Source organism: Diplotaxodon limnothrissa, linkage group LG9 (assembly GCF_057381915.1).
Source record: "Diplotaxodon limnothrissa isolate DT_005_m linkage group LG9, D_limnothrissa_male_GT1.1, whole genome shotgun sequence".
Lineage (NCBI taxonomy): Eukaryota > Metazoa > Chordata > Actinopteri > Cichliformes > Cichlidae > Diplotaxodon > Diplotaxodon limnothrissa.
The window spans coordinates 35,380,656-35,403,869 of record NC_140604.1 but is presented as its reverse complement, the minus strand read 5'-3'; the positions used below and the strand labels follow the sequence as shown (position 1 = coordinate 35,403,869).

Genomic DNA, 23,214 nt, shown 5'->3' with positions numbered 1-23,214 from the left:
GCTCTGGACTCTGCTCCCCAGACCACACAAATGCCCTCTGGGCTTATTATTGTAACAGATTCTGTATTTGGATTTGTTGTGTGCAGCATTGAGCCTTTGTTAATAAAGCATTCTTCATTGCAGCAGCTGGAGCATTGTGTGTCACTTCTTAGTGAATTGAATCAACATTTTTGATTTTGGTGCATGGGTGTGTATCAGTTTTCACTCACTCAACGAGTGCATAAGTGTTCATGTGTGTGTTTCTCTTCATTCTAAGTCGGCGGGTGCAGAAGTGTGTGTTTGTGTGTTTGTATTCATCACCTTCCTGCTCTGTTGTTTGGGTAAACCAGCGGCCTGAAGCATGCCCTGGGGTCCTCCCCTCCTCTTTGGGTCTGTTTTCATCCGTTGTTGCAGCTGCCTGCATCTTCTCCTTGTAACTTGACCCTTTTGCTTCTGTAGCTCCTTCCGGGCTTGCTCCTGCTGTTGGAGCTTTGCATCAGGTCTGGCGACCTCCTACTCCAGCAAGCTTCCGCCTGATTTCAAGTCCTGTACGTGAAACTCCAAGTCTGACTGATGAGTTCAACTAGCAACCAGCTCCTCCGGAGCCGTGCTCAGTTTCTGCTCCGATGCCTTGAGCTCTTACTGAAGGCAAAAACCTCAGAGTCTTTCCTTCCACGTCAGATTGGAGTCTGTTTATGTTGTCCTTACTTTGCTCCACGGCCTTCTGCAGCTCTGCTGTTCGGCTCTTCTCAGAGGTCAGCATTCTTTTGCTCACCCTCCCTTTTCCTCCGGGCTTAATGCGCGTCTCGTCACAGCTCTGTCAGCTGACACAGTCTGGGAATTTTCCCCCGTGTAGTGAAACGGGCTTTAGGTTTAGTGCTCTCCGTCTCTGCTGCATGAGATCGCTTTTTTGCAGCACTGTTGACATCCTCAAGTTGTTGTTGTGAGTCCAGCTGCTGTGGCCTTCAGGGGTCAAAGGGTCAAAGATGGTCGCGGAGAGGGCAACGATGATAGAGGGGAGGGTAGGAGTCCAGGTCAGCTTCGGCTTTCAGAAAAAACAAAAACAAAACAAAACAGGCGAACAGGAAAATGATGTTGTGTTGGCTGTGCTGTGTTGGCTGTGTTATCCCGAGAGGGGAGAAACAACGAGATCTCCCTTCCCCCCCTTTTTTTTTTGTTTTTTCTCACCATATAATCAACTCATAACCCCCCAAGTTGACAGGACAACACAGGTACGTGTTAAAATTCTTAAGATCCTGTTTAGAAACCTAAAAAGGAATTTTCTACCATTCAGTAGTCCTTTGTCTCAAACAATCGACCCTTTTAACCACTAAATTTGTCGTGTCCTCACTTAATCATCAGACCAGTGCCTTTGTCTTTTGACGTTAAGTTGTTGTCTTGCAACCCAGAGAGTTTATTTGTCAGTCATGTATAAACTATATCATTTAAAAACAGGTGTATGTTAAGTGTCGCTACTTTAATCTTGCATGTACGTGCACATGTATGTAAGCTGTTTCTTCATTGCATGTATGGGTGCGTCTGTATATGGGTTAATTTAACTTTTTCTCAAATGAGGCATTTCTCTAACACGCACATGTGTCTGTTCCTCACACTTCTCATACCTTTCTCTGGTTGTGTGTGGTTTTATTTGTTTCAGTCATTTACCAGGAACATCTTTTCCTTTTTTCCATGTCTTCCGCCAGAGGTTAACACTGGTGAGATTCAGGGACACAGCACCCAGAGCAGTTCAGCGAGAAAAACCTGCCTAAAACTACATTCTCTCTTTTTTTTTTTTTTTTTTTGTTTTCCGGGAGGGGTGGGGACAACTCTGGTGTCCAGCCGTGAATTTTTAGCCAAAGCTTGGCCTGTCTTCTGCTGCCGTACTCAGGTTTCCAGGTTAAGAAAAAACACCTGTATGAGGACACTAAACATACATTTAGTATTCGTATAAACATAACTGCCTAAATTATTGAACTCTTGAGGAGGGTTGATTTAACTCTTTACTAACTTTAAACCCCACAAGTAAAAATTTCATATGTTCTTGACTGCAAACACAAAAACTGCTTGATGTTATTACTAATCATTTTCCTCCACAACACTCCAAATCCTGTTCTCTCTTGTGTCCAGCAGGGGAATAAGGTGACCTCTACTCTCACTGCTTCCCCAGTCAGAGACAATATCTCACTCACACTTCCACACTTTATTGTTTTCCCTTTTTCTTGACTATTATTATTTCACAGAAAATCAACTGACCTACTTCTCCTCTTCTGTCATGCAGAAAGTCACACACACACAGCACTCGGCCCCCACCTTGTCTTTCTCTCACAGACACACCTACACACACACACACACTCTAATCGTCCTTTCACAACAAAACTTCACAAACGTCTACTGCAACAGTTTTAAGCACGCAAAGCCAGCGAAAATTCACTCTCACATTCACTTCCCTAACAACTACAAAGTTTTCACATACAAAAATAATCCAGACAATCTACCATGCACCGTTTTCCCTCCTTATACGAGAGACTCAACCAACTTTTAAAAGCTTTATTTACACAACATCAAATAAAGCACAGATCTCTGCCTTTTCCAGGTAGAGAAGGAAATACGACCCAACTAAAAATCTCCCAGCAATCACACAAAGTTCTCAAATTTTGTCAAGATATTTATCCCCGCACTCCTACCTTACGGGAGTTTTACACAAGGGATCATTACTCTTTGAATTCTATTAAACCATAGTCACATTAGGAAATCACAAACACAAGACTACAAGGTTTAGTTTATTTAATATACTGAAATCTTTTAACCATACTTCTGAGACCCCCTTTCACCTAACAAAGAGAAGCTCAGAAGGACAGAAATGGAGAAATAGGGAGATGAAACCAAGGGCCGCAGCTGTACACACACACACTCCGCTCGTACTCGCGCGTGTGCCCGCTACTGCGCAGCACCACACAACCCCTCCTTTCTCCTAAGGAGAAATACACACACACACTCTGGATCCACACAGAAGAAATTCAACAACACAAGACAGTTTATACAATTAACACTTTTAAATTCACACACACACACGGGTAATTTATATACAATATACACACGGGCCCGTATAGACGTCATATGCTAGAAGAGGTTACACCTAACTTTTTGACTAATTTAAAAGCACCTATAGCCCAGGCCTAGCCTTGCTGGTCAATACACACCTCGGGAACGCCCTCCCGATAGCGCTCGAATTCCTAAGAAAACACCATATGCCAGAACAACTTTATCTCACTTCTCTATTTTTCTGCTGGTGTTCCTAAATTTTTGACTAATTTAAAAGCATCTTTCAGCCCAGAGCCCAGCTCTTGCTGATCAATTACCGTTTCAAGTACGCCGCCTTGAAGAACGGTCAAATTACTAAATTCTAATTACTTTTAAAACTACTTCCCCGCCAGGAAAACACGGAGCTCCACCGGCCACGTGACACATCACAGTTCACGCTTTTGGCTTTACTTAAAGCTCAGTGTGCCCAACGTTTAGATAGGATGCAGCCAGGTCTAACCTTCTTAATCAATCAATGCAGTAGAAGGCAATCACTCATAGATTACCTGGCCAATTAACCGGGAGTCCCAAGTCCCCAGCGGGAGGCCAAAACCGGGCAAAAGCCTAACCACGCGTCCGCGGTCAGGTGTCAGCGCCACCTGCTGAACAAACTGCATTCTTAGAGAGCCTAGCTTCTCAGTCCTAAACGAATTTACTTTTTTAAAAGCCTCACGGTGAGCTCTCAGCCCCCCCGTTTAATTATCTGAAGCCCGAGACCGTCTCTGCTACCCTATTAAAACCAAATTATCCCTACACTACCGATTGACTGGCTGGCATTCCCAGTCAACCCACATTTAACCTCTTAAACCGTATCTATTTGTTTCCACACACCTTAAACCGTATTAACTTAAACACATAACTTCTTAACTCAAAATTCACCCCCAAAATAAACAGCAATGAATTTAGTCAGACTACTATGCCCTATTTTAAAACTAATTACACAAGATCACTATGGACCAACGCCAGAAGCCCAGACCGAGTGAATATTATTTAATTAAATTTAGTTTTAACTTCCAATATAGTGCCTTTGGATAAAAATCAACAGGTGGCACTCACCTTTTCTTATGTCGCCTGGCGTCACTCAGATAGGCTGCTGGCCTCCGCCCCTGTTTGTCACCCACACGATAGCTGCAAGCTCCCCTCCTCCCCAACCGGAGTTTCGGCACCAAGTTGTTACGTCTGGTTCAGTTTGGGTAAGAAGGAAAAACAGCCGAGTCCGTGTAGGTGACAAACATAGTGATTTTATTACATGCTTCTAAGACAGAAGCATGGGAAGACAAGCGTACAGCCACAGATCTCCAAAGAGTGGACCGTTCCCCATCCTCATTTAAACCCATGATGACATCACACAGTTAGACCTTACTGGAAATGATAAGTCTCCCCATAGTCCAAAGTTCTCCTTATACAAACATCAGATGATACTTTAGAGAAAAACAAGTGTGTGACATGTCAGGTTGTGCAGTTCTGTGAGCCTGTGTGTCCAACTAGAGAATGTCCTGACATGACCTCCCTGTGTAAATAAGGGTGAACGTGCGTGTTTACATAACTCTCTATGTGCATGTTCTGATGTAGGCCTGCAAATGAATTAGAACAAGGTCCTGCTAGACCCTCCAGTTATGGACGGTGAATACAATGCTGTGGATACCATTTGAGACTTGATTACAATGATGATAACCTGCATACATTAATCTTTACTCAGATTACCATAGATATAAAACAAAGATTATACTGTCATCAGATTCCACAATGGTAAATGATTAATGATTGATACTTCTAATTATAACTGTGATCATAAGAATACAAAATAAAATATCTCCTGGTCACAGTGGAGATAGGCCTCCAAACCTTGGAGGGCCTGAGGTGTCCCCAGAGAGGTGGCGTCTGATACCCAACCTGACATATAGACACAGACATACAGGCACACACAGACACAAACATCCATTCCCACCCTCATGCTCTCATATGCACTCACTCCACACTCAACCAACGTGGAGACAGACATAAAGAGACGCTGTACACACAATCACACTCCCCAAGCGTACTCTACAAACCGGGTCTAGGTACCCTTGCCCCTGGAGGGGGGAATTGCACCCAGACCCAGGTGGTGTTACCCTTTTCCCTGCGGTGGGGAGAGGCAGACCACCCCGACTCCGCAGCAGCAGGGAGGCCCCACACCCCAGACCGCAGTCGGACGGCCAACTCCTCCTACTAGCCCTCCCGCTCCAGCAGGCCGCAGAGAATGGGGGTGGGAGAAGACTCCAAACCTCCCTCCACCCGCTCATTGTAGTGTAATCCTACTCGATTTCGCATGTACCAGGCAAACACCTGTGGACAGCTGACACGCTCTCACGATCTCCAGTGAAAGCAAAAGAAACACTTCAAGACAAGGAGTTGTTGGAGAGCACAAATATTTACGTGGACATGTTGATGGACAATCTGCCAGCTAGCAACAATTTCTTGGAGCAGCTGAGAGAAGAGCTGAAGAGGGACAGCGTATGTGCTCGCATGATGCAGCTGTGTGAGGAAGGATGGCCCACACATTTCAACAGCGAACCAGCGCTAAGACTGTACTGGGCAGAACGGGCATTCCTCACCGTACATGATGGTCTGCTAATCAAAGGGGACAGGTTGGTTATACCTGCAACTATGAGAAATGATGTGCTCACCAGACTGCACGGTCACCAGGGAGTGGTTAAGTGCAGACAGCGAGCACGACAGTCGGTTTGGTGGCCAGGGCTAAGCCAGCAGATAAATGAGCTTGTCCTTAACTGTCGGACATGTTGCCAAGTGAGAGAAAACCACACAAAACCGCTGATGCCATCACAGTATCCGGGGCGGCCGTGGCAAAAGCTAGGAGCCGATCTGTTTATGCTGAGAGGGAAAACCTACCTTCTTGTTGTGGATTATGCCTCAAGATTTGTTGAGATTGCCCCTCTCACACCTTCAAGGTCAGAGGACGCGATCCATCATCTCAAAGGGATTTTTGCTCGTCACGGGATCCCCGAGCAGCTGGTAACAGATAATGGGCCACAGTTTTCGGGGGCAGCTTTTGAGACATTTGCAAAAGTGTATGGCTTCCGTCACATCACAAGCAGCCCGAAATATCCCCAAAGCAATGGTGAAGCCGAACGAGCAGTTAAGACTGTCAAGAATCTATTGCGGAAAGCTGCTGATCCACACTTGGCTCTGCTCGCTTACAGAGCCACCCCACTGCAGAATGACTATAGTCCAGCCCAACTCTTGATGGGGAGACGGCTTCGCACCACAGTGCCAATACTGCCATCTCTGCTTGACCCCGCACTTCCTGATAGTGTGGTTGTCGCCCGGAGGGAAAAGGAGAGGAGGACTAAAGAGGCACAGTCATATAACCTTCATCATCGCGCACGCAGCCTCGATAGGCTCACTCCAGGCCAAGAAGTGTGGATAACAGACCAGAGAGCCAGCGGCACCGTTATTGGCAGCCACTCCACACCACGATCATATCTCGTGGAGGGACCTCGTGGGACAATTAGGCGGAATCGTCGGCATCTTGTTCCCATGAAACACTCTCCAGACCAAACTGAGAGCAATAATGGGGAGCCAGAATCTGCAGAAGCCGGGGAGCAGTGCTCCACGGACATGCCAGAGCCAGTTTCTCCAGAGCTTCCATCTACACCCAGAACCAGATCCGGAAGAGTGGTTGTGAGACCAACCAGATTGGACTTGTGACGGATAAGATGGAAAGGACAGTTTTACACAAGAATACCCCTCTTTCGTAGTATTGTTTGCACAATATGGTGTTATGACCCAGTGATGTGTTTGTTGGTGTTGTGCCTCCCACCGGAGGATGGTGGCGGTATTTTCCCTTTTTTCTCTCCTAGGAGGTGGACACCTGGGCGTGGCTGCTAGGTATCTGGGTGGAGTCTCTACACACCTTCCGACTGGATAATTGATGGACCACCTCCAGTACTTAACGTCCGGATGACAGTCACCTGGGAGTGTTTTTTTGGGAACCCCGTTGACTCGATCACGGAGTTGTGTGTGTGATTATTGTAGTGCAGGCTGGAGTATTCACGTGTACCTCTAGCCTTGCCATGTAAATAATTGTAAATAAGTTAACCAGTGGCGGTCACTTTTTTGTTCCTTTGTTGTATAACTTTCACTGTTGCAGCCTAGTAGGCGTGAGAAGCCGTTTTCTTTTGTTGAACAAGTTTTCTCCTGTTTTTCGTTAGATAGATAGGTAAGTGACTTGTCTTTTGTTTTGGCTTCTTTTTATTTTGGTGTAGGGAAGACTAGGGATTGTTTTATAGGGAGTTTTGTTTATTGTTTTGGCATTGCTCACTGCTGAGGAAAATAAATGGCTGCTTAAATACTTAAAAAAGGTGTCGTTGTTGGGGTTTTTGCGTGGGTGGGAAGTGAGTGGGGCAAACTATTTGTTACGTTTATTTACTTGCCGGGACCAGAACGTAACATATTGGGGGCTCGTCTCTTTTGTGTTCTTTTTGTGGCTTGTTTTCTTGGTTGGCGGTTTTTTCTTGTGTGGGGGGGTGTGTGTGTTAGGATGGAGTTTAAGTTGGAGGACTTCACTCTGAGCCCGTCTGCGGAGAAGTTGGACAGGTGTAAAAAGGCTGACCTCTTGCTTGTTGCTGAATTCTTTGATGTGACTGTGCCGTTGACTGCGAAGAAGAAAGAGCTTAGGGAGCTCCTGTGTGTCCAGTTGACGGACAGGGGGTTGTTTGGTGAGCCGGGTCCTGCGGGGGGGGTTGAGCTGGGGGCTGTTGCTGGTGTTTCTGCCCCACTGAAAAATCTCCCTGTTCCGCCTAGCCCTTCTGTGGAGGAGCTGCAGTTAACGCTGCGCATTAAGGAGGTGGAGCTAAAGAAACAGCAGTTGGAGGTGGACGCTATGCACTTGAGGATCAGGGCTCTGGAGGTAGAGAGGGGAGCCTCTGTGTCTGCCAGCCCTCCTGTACCTCGATTAGCCCCGCAGTCACCATCCCCGCAGGTACCCTCCCCGGAGTCATCATCCCCGCAGGTACCCTCCCCGGGGTCATCATCCCCGCAGTCGCCATCTCCGCAGCCACCGGCCCCGATGCCAGGTGGTGGCTTTGATGTGAGTAAACACATCAAAATGGTGCCGGCGTTTCGGGAAACTGAGGTGGATTCGTATTTCACAGTGTTTGAACGTATCGCAGGTGCGCTGCACTGGCCAAAGGATGTGTGGTCTCTTTTACTCCAATGTAGATTGGTGGGGAAAGCTCAAGAGGTATGCACCGCTCTTTCTCTGGAGGACAGTTTTGACTATGATATGGTGAAGGCTGCTGTCCTACGCGCTTACGAGCTTGTGCCAGAGGCTTACAGGCAGAGATTTAGGGATGGGAAAAAATCCGCCAACCAGACCTATGTGGAGTTTGCCAGAGAAAAGAAAACTCTGTTTGATAAGTGGTGTCATGCTACAGAAGTAAAAACCTTGGAAGACCTGCGTGAGTTGGTGACGTTAGAAGAGTTTAAAAATCAACTACCAGACACTGTGGTAACCTACTTAAACGAACAGAAGGTTACGACTCTCGCCGCTGCTGCTATACGGGCTGATGAGTTTGTGTTGACACATAAAGTGATGTTTTCGGTTCCTGCTCACAGTTTTCCGTCTTCCAGTAGCCCGCCCAGATGGTCTCCAAGGGGCACCCGCCGTGCCATCCCCTCATCCATTGAGAACCGCGTGTGTTTTTTTTGCCATGAGCAGGGACACCTTATTGCGGTTTGCCCTGCTCTGAAGAGAAAAGAAATGACCAGGGAGGGTACATCTCCTTCCCCAATAAACCTTCTACAGACAAACTCTCCTACTTGGGGGGAGGTGATGGCACCCGAAAATGATAAAGTAGATAAGGAGTTTAAGCCGTTTGTGTCAAACGGCTTTGTTTCCTTGATAGGAGAAGATCGGCGGACTCCTGTCAGTATTTTGCGAGACACTGGTGCGAAACAGTCGCTCATTCGTGAGGGGGTCTTACCGTTTTCAGCTCAATCCTGTTGTGGGGCGGATGTGTTAGCCTGGGGAGTTAGGATGTGTGTAATACGGGTTCCTTTACACTTGGTGCAGCTTTCGTCTCAGTTTTTGTCTGGTGAGGTTAAGCTTGGGGTGCGACCCCAGTTACCGGTTGCAGGTATTGACATCATCTTGGGAAACGATCTAGCTGGCGGCACAGTTTTTCCGTCGCCAGAAGTAGTCGATATACCACTTACAGATAACAGTGGTTTCGATCGTGCCACATCAAAGGCTGTTCAAACCGTCAGTGTAAAGACATTTAGGCAGAGGAGAGGTGCGAGTGGATCCCAGCAACAGCAGCAGCAGAATAGGAGGCAGCCCAAGGGGACGAGAAGAACAAATATTCAAACCACAAGGGTCGCTGAAGCCACCATGCAATCAGACCCAAGTAGATTCACTTTTCAGGACAGTCAGCAGCAAAATGCTGAAACCAGGCCACCTGCTAGAAAAAGACAAGGACCTCGACGGCTTAGGGACCGCAGAAGAGGCCAGCTGATGGTGGCTAATGCTCCATCTCCCACCCTTAAATTTGACACAGACTTTGATTTTGATTCCTCCAAAGCGCAATCTGGAGACTTTTGGTGTCCCTGGGCGGTTCCTGAGGGGCCAAGGATTCAGAGGTGGACGCCAGTGTTTTGGGGGCGGGTGCAGTGCTCGTGCAGGAGGATGAAAATGGCATTGACCACCCAGTCTGTTTCTTTTCTAGAACATTTCTAAAACAGCAACCAGCGCCTCATGCGTTGGTCCTTACTCCTACAGGATTTCAACATTGAGATCCGATATATAAGAGCTTAGAGAATGTTATGGCTGATGCCCTCTCTAGGTCGTAAATCAAACATCTTTGTGTGGGGTTGGATGTTTGATTTTTTTTGGGTGGGGGAAACTGTTATGACCCAGTGATGTGTTTGTTGGTGTTGTGCCTCCCACCGGAGGATGGTGGCGGTATTTTCCCTTTTTTCTCTCCTAGGAGGTGGACACCTGGGCGTGGCTGCTAGGTATCTGGGTGGAGTCTCTACACACCTTCCGACTGGATAATTGATGGACCACCTCCAGTACTTAACGTCCGGATGACAGTCACCTGGGAGTGTTTTTTTGGGAACCCCGTTGACTCGATCACGGAGTTGTGTGTGTGATTATTGTAGTGCAGGCTGGAGTATTCACGTGTACCTCTAGCCTTGCCATGTAAATAATTGTAAATAAGTTAACCAGTGGCGGTCACTTTTTTGTTCCTTTGTTGTATAACTTTCACTGTTGCAGCCTAGTAGGCGTGAGAAGCCGTTTTCTTTTGTTGAACAAGTTTTCTCCTGTTTTTCGTTAGATAGATAGGTAAGTGACTTGTCTTTTGTTTTGGCTTCTTTTTATTTTGGTGTAGGGAAGACTAGGGATTGTTTTATAGGGAGTTTTGTTTATTGTTTTGGCATTGCTCACTGCTGAGGAAAATAAATGGCTGCTTAAATACTTAAAAAAGGTGTCGTTGTTGGGGTTTTTGCGTGGGTGGGAAGTGAGTGGGGCAAACTATTTGTTACGTTTATTTACTTGCCGGGACCAGAACGTAACAATGGGTAAAAGTGTAAAAGCTAAAAGGTTGTCATTTTCAAATATGCATGTTCAGAAGTTGGGAAATGCAGGGGGTGTGACAAGTTAGCATGTAAGAATTTGTGTTACTTAACGGGTTAATTAGAGTTAAGATTTTTGTTATATAGTATTCCTTACAGGTAAGCGCAGGACCAGACCTTCCAGCCTCAGAGGCAGAATAACCCTCTAAGTTCTGGTGAGTCAATGGTAGTCTACCCATTGATTCTAGAAAGGGGAGATGTGGTGTAATTGCATTGTACAGTAGATGTTAATGCAGCCGGTCAGTGTAGTTAGGCTGATGGCAGCTAGAGGGCGAGACCGGTGTGTTTTTGTATAGAATGTTATGTTATGTGGGGGCAGAGCTAGAACAAGAAAATAAAGTGTGGTTATCAATCGTACAGTGGACCCGCGTATAATTGAATAACACGACAGTCTCCACCCAGCGGCTGACACACCTGCACCTAATTTGCCACCCAGCTGTCACTAATCATCCTTCGTCGTGGGCTGAGGCATTTAACTGTGTGTCCAGACGGCAGTTGACGCTGGATTGTACTTGAAGCTCGGTAGTTAAAAGTGTTTGTTACTTGCAACTTAGCTTTAGCCGGCTAGCCTTCTCACATGTTGTTGTCGCTCGTTTATAGGAGGAAGAGACACAGAGCAGGAGGTTGGAGAGGAGGAGCCCGTGGAATTAAGCTCTCGGAGGAGGACACGCATTCGGATAATCACTTTGGAAACTCACCTGTGCACCACTGGAAGTTTGGAGAGGATCACTGTTGGAGTTTGCACTTCACTTTGTGTTTTGAGACTGTTTTTGGGCACTGTAAATAAACGCACTGTGTGCTTCGCATCCAGAGCTCCGTGACTGAGTCCGTATTTTCCCATTACCCGTGACAGAACAATCCAGCCAGCAATGGACTCAGCGGACTCAATTCCCATCCAGCGCGAGCTCGTGCTTCAAACTGTACGGTTGGAACAACATGAAAAGATGCTGCAGCATGTTGCCGAGGAGCAGTCCGCGCTACTACAAGTGGTATCTGAACTGAAAGGTATGTTGCTTGCTACACCTAGAGCACCCGTTCAACCACCAGAGCCCCCTACACAACCACAACCACCAGTAGAGCTTCTAAATGTAGGTACACACATTACCTGTACCTGAAAAATTCAGTGGAGATTTGGACAAAAGCCAGGGATTTTTGACTCAATGCTCTCTGATTTTTAGGCAGCAGACTCGAGCTTATGCCTCTGATATTGCCAAAATCACCCTCATGGTTGAGCTCATGACCAGACGAGCTCTGCTGTGGGCTCAAGCAGCCCTGAGTGCCCAGCCCTCCATCTCATATAGTGATTTTTTTTGAGCAAATTTTGGTGTGTGTTTGACAAAGGATCTAACCCTGACAGCGCTGCTCATCGCATGTTTACTTTAAAGCAGGGCCGGTGGAGCGTGGCAGACTTCTCTGTGGACTTTTTGGGCGACCGTGGCTCAAGGGGTTGGGAAGCATATCTGTAACCGGAAGGTCGCTGGTTCGATCCCTGGGCTCTCTGTACTGGTCGTTGTGTCCTTGGGCAAGACACTTCACCTACCGCCTACTGGTGTTGGCCAGTGGAGCCGATGGCGCGACATGGCAGCCTCGCTTCTGTCAGTCTGCCCCAGGGCAGCTGTGGCTACAACCGTAGCTGCCTCCACCAGTGTGTGAATGTGAGAGTGAATGAATAGTGGAATTGTAAAGTGCTTTGGGTGCCTTGAAAAGCGCTATATAAATCCAATCCATTATTATTATTATTACTTTTGGATCTTGGCCGAGGAGACTGGCTGGGAGGAGAGGGCGCTCCGAGGAGCATTCCTAAACAGCTTAAATGAGAATGTCAAACGTGAGTTGGCCACTAAAGAGCTTCCTAAATTGTTAAGCGCCCTGGTTAACATGTGTATCAGTCTAGACGACCATATGCGGGAGTTTGGCAGGCGGACTGGAGATGGGCGATGGTCAGTAGGGGGTGTAGGAGTTCCGACTGGACTCCCGTCTCTCGAGTGGAGAGAGGAGGAACCGCAGCTGGGACGGACTAAATTCACCCAGAGCAGAAGACAACTGGTGGGTGAGTGTTTTGCGTGCGGGAAGAAGGGGCATTTCGCGGACGCCTGTCCCTCACAGCTAAAAGACTCAGCCCGTCAGTAAAGGTGGGGATACTGACGGGTGCACCGGTTAATACATTCCTCCACCTCAGCTGCCCCGCTAAATTACGGTTTCTTTCCCACACCCGTTCTTGTGATGCACTAATAGACTCAGGACCTGAACAAAGTTTTTTGGATGAGGCTTTGCCCACAAAATGGGTTTGCCTGTTGTTCTTCTCCCTGAAGCGCTCCAAGTGTCAGTGCTTAATGGCAGACCCTTAGCTGCTCTCACTCACCGCACTCAAGAAATCACACTCACTCTCTCCGGCAATCACACTGAGCAGATGTTCCTGTTTCTCTTCAAGGCACCTGACACACCCTTAGTTTTGGGATTCCCCCAGCTCCAGCGACACAATCCACAGATTGATTGGGCCAAGGGATGTATCGTGGGGTGGAGCACCCGTTGCCATGAGCAGTGTTTACGCTCTGCGGTGCCGGGTTGCATGTCAGACGATCCTGCGGGGCCGCCCACTCGCCCCGACTTGTCAACCGTGCCCGCCGAATATCACGATCTAGGACAAGTCTTTAGCAAAGACGGGGCCCCATCGCTGCCCCCCCCCCCCCCCCCCTCGTCCGTACGACTGTGGGATTGATTTGCTCCCAGGCACCCCCTTGCCCACTAGCCGACTCTATAGTATCTCGAAACCTGAGTGCGAGTCTATGGAGCGCTACATTACGGACTCCCTGGCAGCTGGCATCATCCGCCCCTCCACTGCTCCCTTGGGCGCAGGCTTCTTTTTTGTTGACAAAAAGGGATAAGACCCTATGCCCCTGCATTGACTATCGGTGACTAAACAAAATCACTATCAAAAACAAATATCCCCTACCTCTGAACGCCTCAGCTTTTGAACTCCTTAAAGGGGCCACCCATTTCACCAAACTTGATTTCCGCAATGCTTATCACCTGGTCCGCATCCGCGAGGGGGACGAGTGGAAGACGGCCTTCAACACCCATCTGGGCCACTTCGAGTACCTGGTAATGCCGTTTGGACTCACTAACGCCCCTGCCGTCTTCCAAGCCCTGGTAAATGATGTTCTACGAGATTTTTTGAACCACTTCGTGTTTGTTTATCTTGACGACATTCTGATTTTCTGCAGATCCAGAGCTGAGCATGTTAAGCATGTAAGACTGGTGTTGCGCCGCCTGCTGGAGAATCGGCTGTTTTGTAAAGCGGAGAAATGTGAATTTCATGCCTCAACTGTCTCTTTTCTGGGTTTTATCACTGAACAGGGCCGGTTGCGAGCGGACCCGGCTAAGGTCAAAGCTGTGTTGGAGTGGCCTGTTCCCGGCACCCGTAAGAAGTTGCAAAGTTTTCTGGGATTCAGCAACTTCTGCAGACGTTTCATCCGGGACTTCAATAAGGTAGCATTGCCTCTCACACAACTCACATTGCCCAAACAACCGTACCTGTGGTCTCCGGCAGCTCAGCAAGCATTCGACCGTCTCAAGAGCCTGTTCGCCTCGGCCCCCATCCTGGCCCAGGCTGACCTCGCCCTGCCATTCATGGTGGAAGTGGACGCTTCTGATTCGGGAGTTGGGGCGGTTCTCTCTCAACGCCAGGAATGTAAATTACACCCCTGTGCCTTTTTCTCCCATCGTCTCACTCAGGCCGAAAGGAATTATGACGTGGGCGACCGGGAGCTTCTTGCCATCAAGTTGGGGCTGGAGGCGTGGCGGCACTGGTTGGAGGGGAGCGAACATCCTGTTGTCGTGTGGATGGACCACAAGAACCTGGCCTACCTCCAAGCGGCTAAGCGCCTGAACGTCAGACAGGCCAGGTGGGCATTGTTTTTTGCACGGTTTAACCTAACCATTACCTACAGGCCCGGGTCCTGGAACACGAAACCAGACGCCTTGTCACCAATGTTCCCTCTAAACTGCGCACGTGTGCAATTGCGCACTGCTGGCAGGTCTCTGCGCACAAAAAAAAATCTAACCTGAATTGAAATTAAAATTAATACTTTAACAATTCTGTTCTGCAGTGTTACTCAGTGAGTGACTGGCTGCTCCCGTATGGGATTAGAACGATGCCACCTTATCCCATAGTCCAGCCAAAAATGCAATTCACATTCGTGTACGCAGCTAATCAACGTCATTGACAGGCTATGACAGTGTCCTTATGTGCCGACACCGGTGTTTTAGCTAGCAAAGCGGCTGATGTGGAGTGAAGCCACGTTAATGACAACGTGTACAACCACTGGAGATGTGAGCAGGACAGACGGAACAATTGACGGAAAAAGTGAGGACTTTATACCAGTTTTTAAATTGTGTTGATCGGCCACGTAAAACCAGAGTTATGATAAAAATATCTGCAGTATTTGGTTTTCTTCCTGAATACTGTCGTTGTTTATATTTACTGTGGGAAGAAACGGTAAAAACAGCGTTTTATAAGAAATAAAGACTCGAAAGCGCTCCCCGTATGTGAGCAAAAACAAACCCCCACCCCCCTCTTCCTTTCCTATTCGTCCAAAAAAGTACCATGTCGACCAATCAAAAAATGGTATGGCAACGTGGCATCTAGTTGTTAAGAAATGGGGGGAAATTTTAGGAGTGACAGCGTGTTTGAGATGTGAGAGATTTGCGACGTTTAGCGCAAATCTTGTGTAGTTAGTGTGTGGTGTAGTTAATAGTTTTGTTGTGTGTGTCAGAACAATGAGGCAACTTCTGAATGTTACAGGTGTTACAGCAGTGATACATCTCCTGTTTGCACTCAGCATGAATCAGTTAAGCAGAACAAGAGTAGAGAAAAAGAAGGAAAATAAAAAAATGTCTCTATTGTCTGTTGCGTACATTGTAGAGGGCGACTCTGCCTCTAAATGGGAACAGGAACTCCGTCTTCTCCCTCCCTGTGAAATACAGCAGTTGGATCTTTAGCTAGGACCAGTTGATTTCATCCAAGAAACGTCTTCAGTTCTAAAATTAAACGGTGGAGCGTCCCAGATATTTAAACTCTAGTGGAGTTGTCCCTTTAGTGATGAGGCACTATACAGAACTCCAGTCTGTGGGGATGAAGTACTATGGAAAAACACAAACAGGCACAGAGTTGTTGATTTATTAGTCAGATATTTGATTTACAAAAACAAATTTAATCTCATTCAATACAAAAATCTTTCCAGCTGAAATCAGACGAAACATTCTTAAAAAACGCTGATCTGATAGAAAGACTAGAAATGCTCTCAGCTTTCCATGGAAACACACACATAAGTGATCCATATGTAGACAATTCAAACACGATCTTTATTCAGGCAGAGGAAATCAAACACAAGTTTTCTCTAGTTTGTCTCAAACACACAAACTGAGGGTCTGATCATTTATTACAGTCAGTCCCACCTCAGCAGAGGGGTGTACTACAAAGCCAGATTAATGTTCTTTTGAGCTATCTGGAGCTCAAAAGTCAGAGTTTCCTGTGTCATGAAATCGAATTTCCCAGAGGAACCCACCTGAGGGATTAATAAAGTTCTATCTTATCTTATCTTATCTTATCTAAATTGGCTCTTTTTTTACCTGGCTAAATCACCATGGTAACTGATGATGAACACGTACCCTGGTTGGGAGCAGGTTATGCTCAGAGCATTGGTTTCAAATTCAGCTGGATGGCTACATTTTCACTGATTATTTTATTTACATGTTTAAAGTCATTTTAGATTCTGTTCTGGGAAAATATGTTTTGAATATAGCAGGCCTTAGAGATAGGGAGAGGATTTCGGTCATTCTGGGGGGGGCTCTGAGTAGAGCTGCTACTTCACCACAACGAAAGGATCCAATTGAGGTGGTTTGGACATCTCACTAGGATGCCTCCTGGGCACCTCCTAAGTGAGGTATTCCAGGCATGTACTTCTTGGGGGACATGCCTGAATCTCACCCCAGACTGGAGGCTGGAGAGAGGGATGTCTAGGCTCCTCTGCTTGGGCTGCCCCGCGTCTTGGCCCTAAGATTTGTCGAGGGAGGTAACGCAAAGAAAGCCTGGGCGTGTTAAACACCTTTGTAGTACACCCGCCTGAATGAACAGCTGAACACAAAGAGACATGGCTTTAGCGGCAGGCATTTCCAGTGAACTGCAGTAGTGAGGAGGATGTGCAGAGCAGCAGTTGTCCGGCTAGTCTGGTCAGAGAGGTGACGCAGCACAACAGCGAGCTGAAGATAGAGACAGAAAAATTTAGTCAAATAAACTCATAATAAGCAATGTTACATGAGGTACTATGGCTGTTTTCCAGTGCCTACACTGAATAAAGCTAGTATAAAGTTGGAATTCAGTGACTCTGATCAGCATCATCACCTTAAATTTAAAGTGAGGTCTGCTACCCTTGATGTAACCAAACACTGACCATGAACGCCACAGCTGCTCTGTACCAGTCCAACATTGCTTATTACTGTATATTTTAACACATCACTGCACACTGACCAGTTTACCTTAAAGTAGACTGCACTAAACTATGTAGTACTTATTGAAGTATTTATACTTTAATTAATTTTCAGACAATATTAAAGATACATTTCCACTTTATTAAATGTCACTGACTGATCAGTCCTTACTTTTGAAAATTAACTCATCTACTTTTCGTTCTCTTTTTTTACATCTTTCTATGAATTGTTGGATTTGAATTTACTTTGTGTATGCTCGATACTGTAGCACTGGCTACATGCTGAAGTGCCGTAACCACAGCTTTTTTTGACTTCACGCAAGCTGTGTGAAGTCATTATTGTGTTGCTACACAGCAAGTATCTGGAAGCACCGCCAGAGTGCACCACATTAAACATGAACTCCATGCATAGTTATATGCATGAAACAGATTTATCTGCACTGAAGCTGCCAGAGTGCCATTCTGGATTGTTCCTGAGTGCGTTATTAGTTTAAGTCTATGTACCAGGCATGACCAGCGAGTTAAGAAGAGTCAGGAGGGCCAATAAACAAAGAAAAAGGAACCACCATCTTCCTTGATCTGCAGCAGCGATGCAGAGGACTTACACCCCACACAATAGACCTCCACAGTCACTTGTGGAGGTGGTGCTGACACTAACTGTTCTCCTGTGTTGGAGCTGGATTAGAAGTTCTGCACACCCTAACATTTTCCATGTCAAATTTTATTTGCAAGTACCTCGTAATAACTGGATAGTTTCTGCAAAGTGTTCATAAAGTTCTGTGTCAAAATTGGAGAAAAGGTAAGAAATATAAACGTACACAAGAAGTTAACTTAGCCAGTTATGAATTTGAAAGCTTTGAACAATTCAGACTGGAAACTGAAAATATGAACTACATATAACTAGAAAAGACGAAAAAAGTCAGGCTTTGCACAACACTGCTGAGACTGTTACTGTGATCAGGCTCGGCTTACTTGAGGATGCGTTTGATCCTGGTGAATCTGAAGTCGTATGAGAGTGTGTACATCTCATACACTGTGGCCCTGATGGCGAGGCAGCACAGGAAGTCTTTAGGCTGCAGTTTGTAGAGGTCAAAGGTCACTTTGGCAATCCCACTCTTCTTTGGCTGACGAAAGCATGGAATAATCTGAAACACCAACATGTTCAGAAAATTTTGATTTGGGTAAACGGCTTTTTAACTTTATGTGTTTTTAAAAACAAGCTACATTATTCTGGGCAACAAAACACGTATTTAAGAAGAATTATTTATTTAAGTTCTGATCCATTTCCTGTCTGTTTCCTGTCTGTTCTTCATGCTGCTGAAGTGTGTGAACTTCCCTCCTGGGCTCAGTGAAGAGAGATCATCTCACTTCATATATGCACACAGACACTCAGCCGCAGTGATGAACATCATCTCTGCTCTCACCTTGCTCTCTGTCCACATCTCCCCCTTCTCCAGCACCATCAGCAGTGTGCTATTGGGCAGTGACTGGAAGAACTCCTCTGAGTCCACCACAGTCCCATCCTCCTCCAGGACCAGAGTCAGGAACTGGTAGGACATCATGAACACCCTCGCTGCCTGGGACACAAAACAGGAGAATCAATTCAAAGAGTCAGAATCTGATGATTTCTTCGTCTCTTCATAACAACTGTACAGGATGACAATGTTTTTATGATTCACCTGTTCAAATTCAATTAAGGCCTAAAGCTACCATTAGTAGGGTTGTGGCCACTTTGATTAACAGGTGCATGGTGACACATGTCAGGGACAAGGTGCAGGTCAGATGAGTTCGTGAGGCACTTTGTTGAATGATTTCCTGTCTCCAGGAATGCTATGTTCTTCTCTCAGTGTCACTCACTACCTTGCTTGTCCATAAACTTTCTACCTGGTTTTGTTCTTTGGAGGGCTTTATGAATCTGGGTGACCACATCATTCCATATATCTTCTGCTGATTTATTCTTACCCACTTCTATTATAATGACAATGTTTACAAGCTGCTCTTTATACTTAGTAACTGCCACCACTTAATATGTCTGTGAAGGTCTTCAGTCATCCAGGTCATCGCAGTCTAAGGAGCTTGAAAAGAAAAGCGTCTGAACTTCTTTAAGTTGCTTGAAGATGTTTCACCTCTCATTCCAGAAGCTTCTTCAGCTTCCTCAATTCAAGCATCTTCAGAACTGAAGAAGCTTTTCGGATGACAGGTGAAACGTATTCACACTTTTCTTTCCAAGCTCCTTAGACCACCACTTGATTTGAAAACCCTGGGTCAAGTAGGGTCTTCTCTTCTCTTCCAGATCAAGACACACGTCCATTATGAGAAGGAGATGTTGGAGGCTGGAGGTGTAGGACAGAATCATTTTTTGTGTTACTTGTTCAATCTCCAGACAAGTAAATGGCCTGTATTTGTATAGCTTTACTAGTCCCTAAAGACCCCCAAGCGCTTTACACAACCAGTCGTCCACACATTCACACACTGGTGATGGAGCTACATTGTAGCCACAGCCACCCTGGGGCGCACTGACAGAGGCGAGGCTGCTGGACACTGGCGCCACCGGGCCCTCTGACCACCACCAGTAGGCAACTGGTGAAGTGTCTTGCCCAAGGGCACAACGACCGAGACTGTCCGAGCCGGGGCTCGAACCGGCAACCTTCCGATTACAAGGTGAACTCCCAAGTAAATAAACAATCTGCATTGCCATTACGCCACTACAATACATGATAACATGGTAATTTGTCTGAAGGTGTTAGGGTTAGGAGGTTAGGGTAAACAGATCTGTTTAAAGGTTTGGCTGCTCTTAATCTTTATGTTGTTTGCTGTGTGGACATACTGAAGTTTCCCACTGAGAAAAATAAAGTTACCATTGATCATTAGGCTTTCCACTATAATTCCAGTGCCATTTCAACCTGAACTCATGCCTTGTAGTAGAATTTGAAGTCCTCAAAATTCCCTTACCTACCCTCCCACTTTCTCTCTTGGATGCATGGTATGTCATCTCTTTTAGCAATTCACTCATTATACAGATGTTGATGGTATCGCAAAAAATTAAATCTGTTCATCTGGACGTAGCGTTTTTAGTGGGAGAAACGTTTTGTCATCATCAGGTGACGTCTTCAGTCTCAGCTGACTGCAGGTTTCATTCTTATAAACAGGACATTTGCATAATGACTGAAACCAGCCCACTGAAGGAACAATGGGCTGTGAGGTCAGTTCCTTAATCTTAATTATGCAAATTCTCATGACCACTGATCAACAACCACTGGAGGACGGGGCTGTGGCCCCCCCACACCCTCTAGCAGATCATTACATGAAGGAACCTTTTAAAAAAACAAGCGCGTCCATGCTCACAGGTGTACACACGGGTGATCACACCCACAAACTACACCCTTTTTGGCTCCTACCTCAAAGCACACTGTGTGAACTAGTTTTTCCGCGTCACTCTGAGACAGGATATTTCTGGATAGCAGTGAGAATGTACGCTATGCCTTCTAATAATAGTGCCCAAGGGAAGGATGTATAATGTGAACAGAACTGGTCCAAGCGTGTAAGTTAAAAATAACTTTGGTGTTTGAAGAAGATTTTCATGATCAAAGTTATTCAAACACCTTTTAATACCTACATCCTGTTTAATCTCCGTAGTAAAATATTAAGGTCAATAGTATCGAACGCTGCACTGTTCCTAAAGACTGCTTAAAGAAACTAAAAAGGTGACCAAAGGGGTTCAGGTTGTAATGACGAATAAAGGTAATCATACCAAATATTGAATTTAAAGTGTGTTTAAACTGTACAAACTGTTTTTGCCTTATTTAATATTTTTCCATGTTTGCACCTGTTTCTCCTTTTCTTAACAAAATATGAAGAAATGAGAGCTGGCTCAAGACTTATGCACACTACTGCTTATTGTCTAAGAGAGTTTACAGGTTGTTTTTACCTGCTCCAGGAGCTCATCTAGAGAAGACGCAGTCAAACTTCGCCGCCGCATCCGGCTGTATGTGCACACTCTGAAACAGCGAGGCTGATTTAGGGGCAGCATGTGTCGAGAGATGGTCTGGACTGTGGACACGGACCTGCAGGTCATTCAAAGTTCACTGCATTACAGTTTGAAATCTTATAGTCAAGTCGGAGGTTTTAATAACCTCAGACTTACATCTATAAAAACCCTCTCAGCTGCTTTCACTATTTCAAAGGTTCAGCAATCCTATTTACTGAGTGGCTTCCATTGTTCTTCTGCAGTTCTGCACACACACAGCTTCCTCTGCAAAGTCTAAAAATGTCCTGGATACAATTTGACGCACAGCTGGTTTGAGTGAAATTGCCAATATTTGTCTAATCCCCAGATTTACAATAACTAAACTGAATTTATAAAACTCAACTTTAAGTTTTGATAACATTTAAAAAACTCACCTCATCAGAGTCTCTGGCAGCAGCGTTTTGGCGTATTTCACTCCGGCCTGGATGGACAGCGGTGCCATCGTGAAGTCAAAGATTCAAACAGTCAGACAGCACGCTGAAGCAAAGCTGCTGCAGCCAGAGGCAGCTGAGAGGAACTACGGAGAATCCATGAAGAATGACAGCCTGTGATTGGTCACCAATAAAGAGCAGAGAGCCAATAGGATCTTATTGTATTCTAATTTTTGCGTCATAACTTTTGCACTGTCCACTTCCTGCTGTGACAAAACAAATTTCCCACGTGTGGGACTAATAAAGGTTATCTTATCTTATCTTATCTATCTTATCTTATTTACCTGCCGCATTAACGGAAGAGGACGTGCAAACGTTACCGCTGCTGCTGGGTTGAGATTCACGAGTCCGGAGCGGAATTAAAAACACGACATTCATTTAAGGTCATCGCGTGTTTTGTGAGCAAATGCTTTTGATATTCGTAGTGTTTCCTCCCTTAAATGAAATATCTACTTTGCAAGTATTGCAAGTTGCCCTGTTGTCATCCGATTTCGTAAAGTATAACCAAACTTTTGAGCGTTTGAGCCGCTTAGGCGCCGTGTTTCCTGCCAGGTAAATGACGCTCCGCAACGTGGTGACGTCATTTGGGGCGACTGGAATCGATAAGGGAATCATTTGCAAAAATGGCAAACAATTCCAAGGAAGTGAAACAGTGGGAACCGGTTCTCAACAAGAACCGGTTTTCGATACCCATCCCTATGGCTGACAACTGCTCCGTTCCGTAGTCGGTATCCGTAGCCAGTCTTGTTAATGATCTCACTGAGGGGGTTCAGGCCTATGCAGAACAGCAGTGGGGACAGAGCATCTCCTTGGTAGATCCCGCACTTGATGGTGACTTGTGCTATGGGCTTGGAGTTGGCCTCTAGTGTTGTACGCCACATCCCCATTGAGTTCCTGATGAAGGCTCTTAGGGTCCCATTGATCTTGTACAATTCTAGGCATTCCAGTATCCAGCTGTGGGGCATTGAGTCATAGGCCTTCTTGTAATCAATCCAGGCAGTGCACAGGTTGGTCAGTCTGGTCTTGCAGTCTCGGCTGACTGTTCTGTCTACCAGTAGCTGGTGTTTTGCGCCTCTGGTGTTCTTGCCAATTCCTTTCTGTGTCCCGCTCATGTATTGACCCATGTGCCTGTTCATCTTAGCCGATATGATGCCTGACAGGAGCTTCCATGTAGTACTGAGGCAGGTTATTGGTCGGTAGTTGGAGGGGACCGGTCCCTTCTTGGGGTCCTTGGGGATCAGGACCGTTCGACCTTCGGTTAGCCATTCCGGGTGTCTCTCGTTAACTAGCAGCTGGTTCATTTGTGCTGCCAGACGCTCGTGGAGTGTCTGGCAGCACTCCATATATATATAATGTTTGTTTTGTTTTTTTGGCCCACAATAAGGTTTTTAAAAGTTGTTGACTTTTTTCTCTGGAACCTAAACTTCTAAAGCCTGTTTTTTACAGGATTGTCTGAGTATAATTTTTTGATAAGATCCTAATATTACATCACAAAGTAAAAAGGAGCCGCAGCATGCACAGGCTGCTATTTCTGAGGGTTTTTTGTGTTTTATTTGGTCTACAACGAGGGTGT

At 46.0% G+C, this 23,214-nt stretch overlaps 1 protein-coding gene across 1 annotated transcript; it reads right to left on the bottom strand.

Moving 5' to 3' along the window:
• Nucleotides 1-16,158: 16,158 nt before the first annotated feature.
• Nucleotides 16,159-21,716, bottom strand: cidea (cell death inducing DFFA like effector a). The gene is made up of 5 exons (XM_085363205.1): nt 21,585-21,716; nt 21,112-21,247; nt 18,608-18,760; nt 18,156-18,328; nt 16,159-16,956 (listed from the first exon to the last, which is right to left on the bottom strand). The coding sequence occupies exons 1-5, from the start codon at nt 21,650-21,652 to the stop codon at nt 16,854-16,856; spliced, it is 633 nt and encodes a 210-aa protein (XP_085219331.1). The 5' UTR covers nt 21,653-21,716; the 3' UTR covers nt 16,159-16,853.
• Between the last annotated feature and the right edge of the window lie 1,498 nt (nt 21,717-23,214).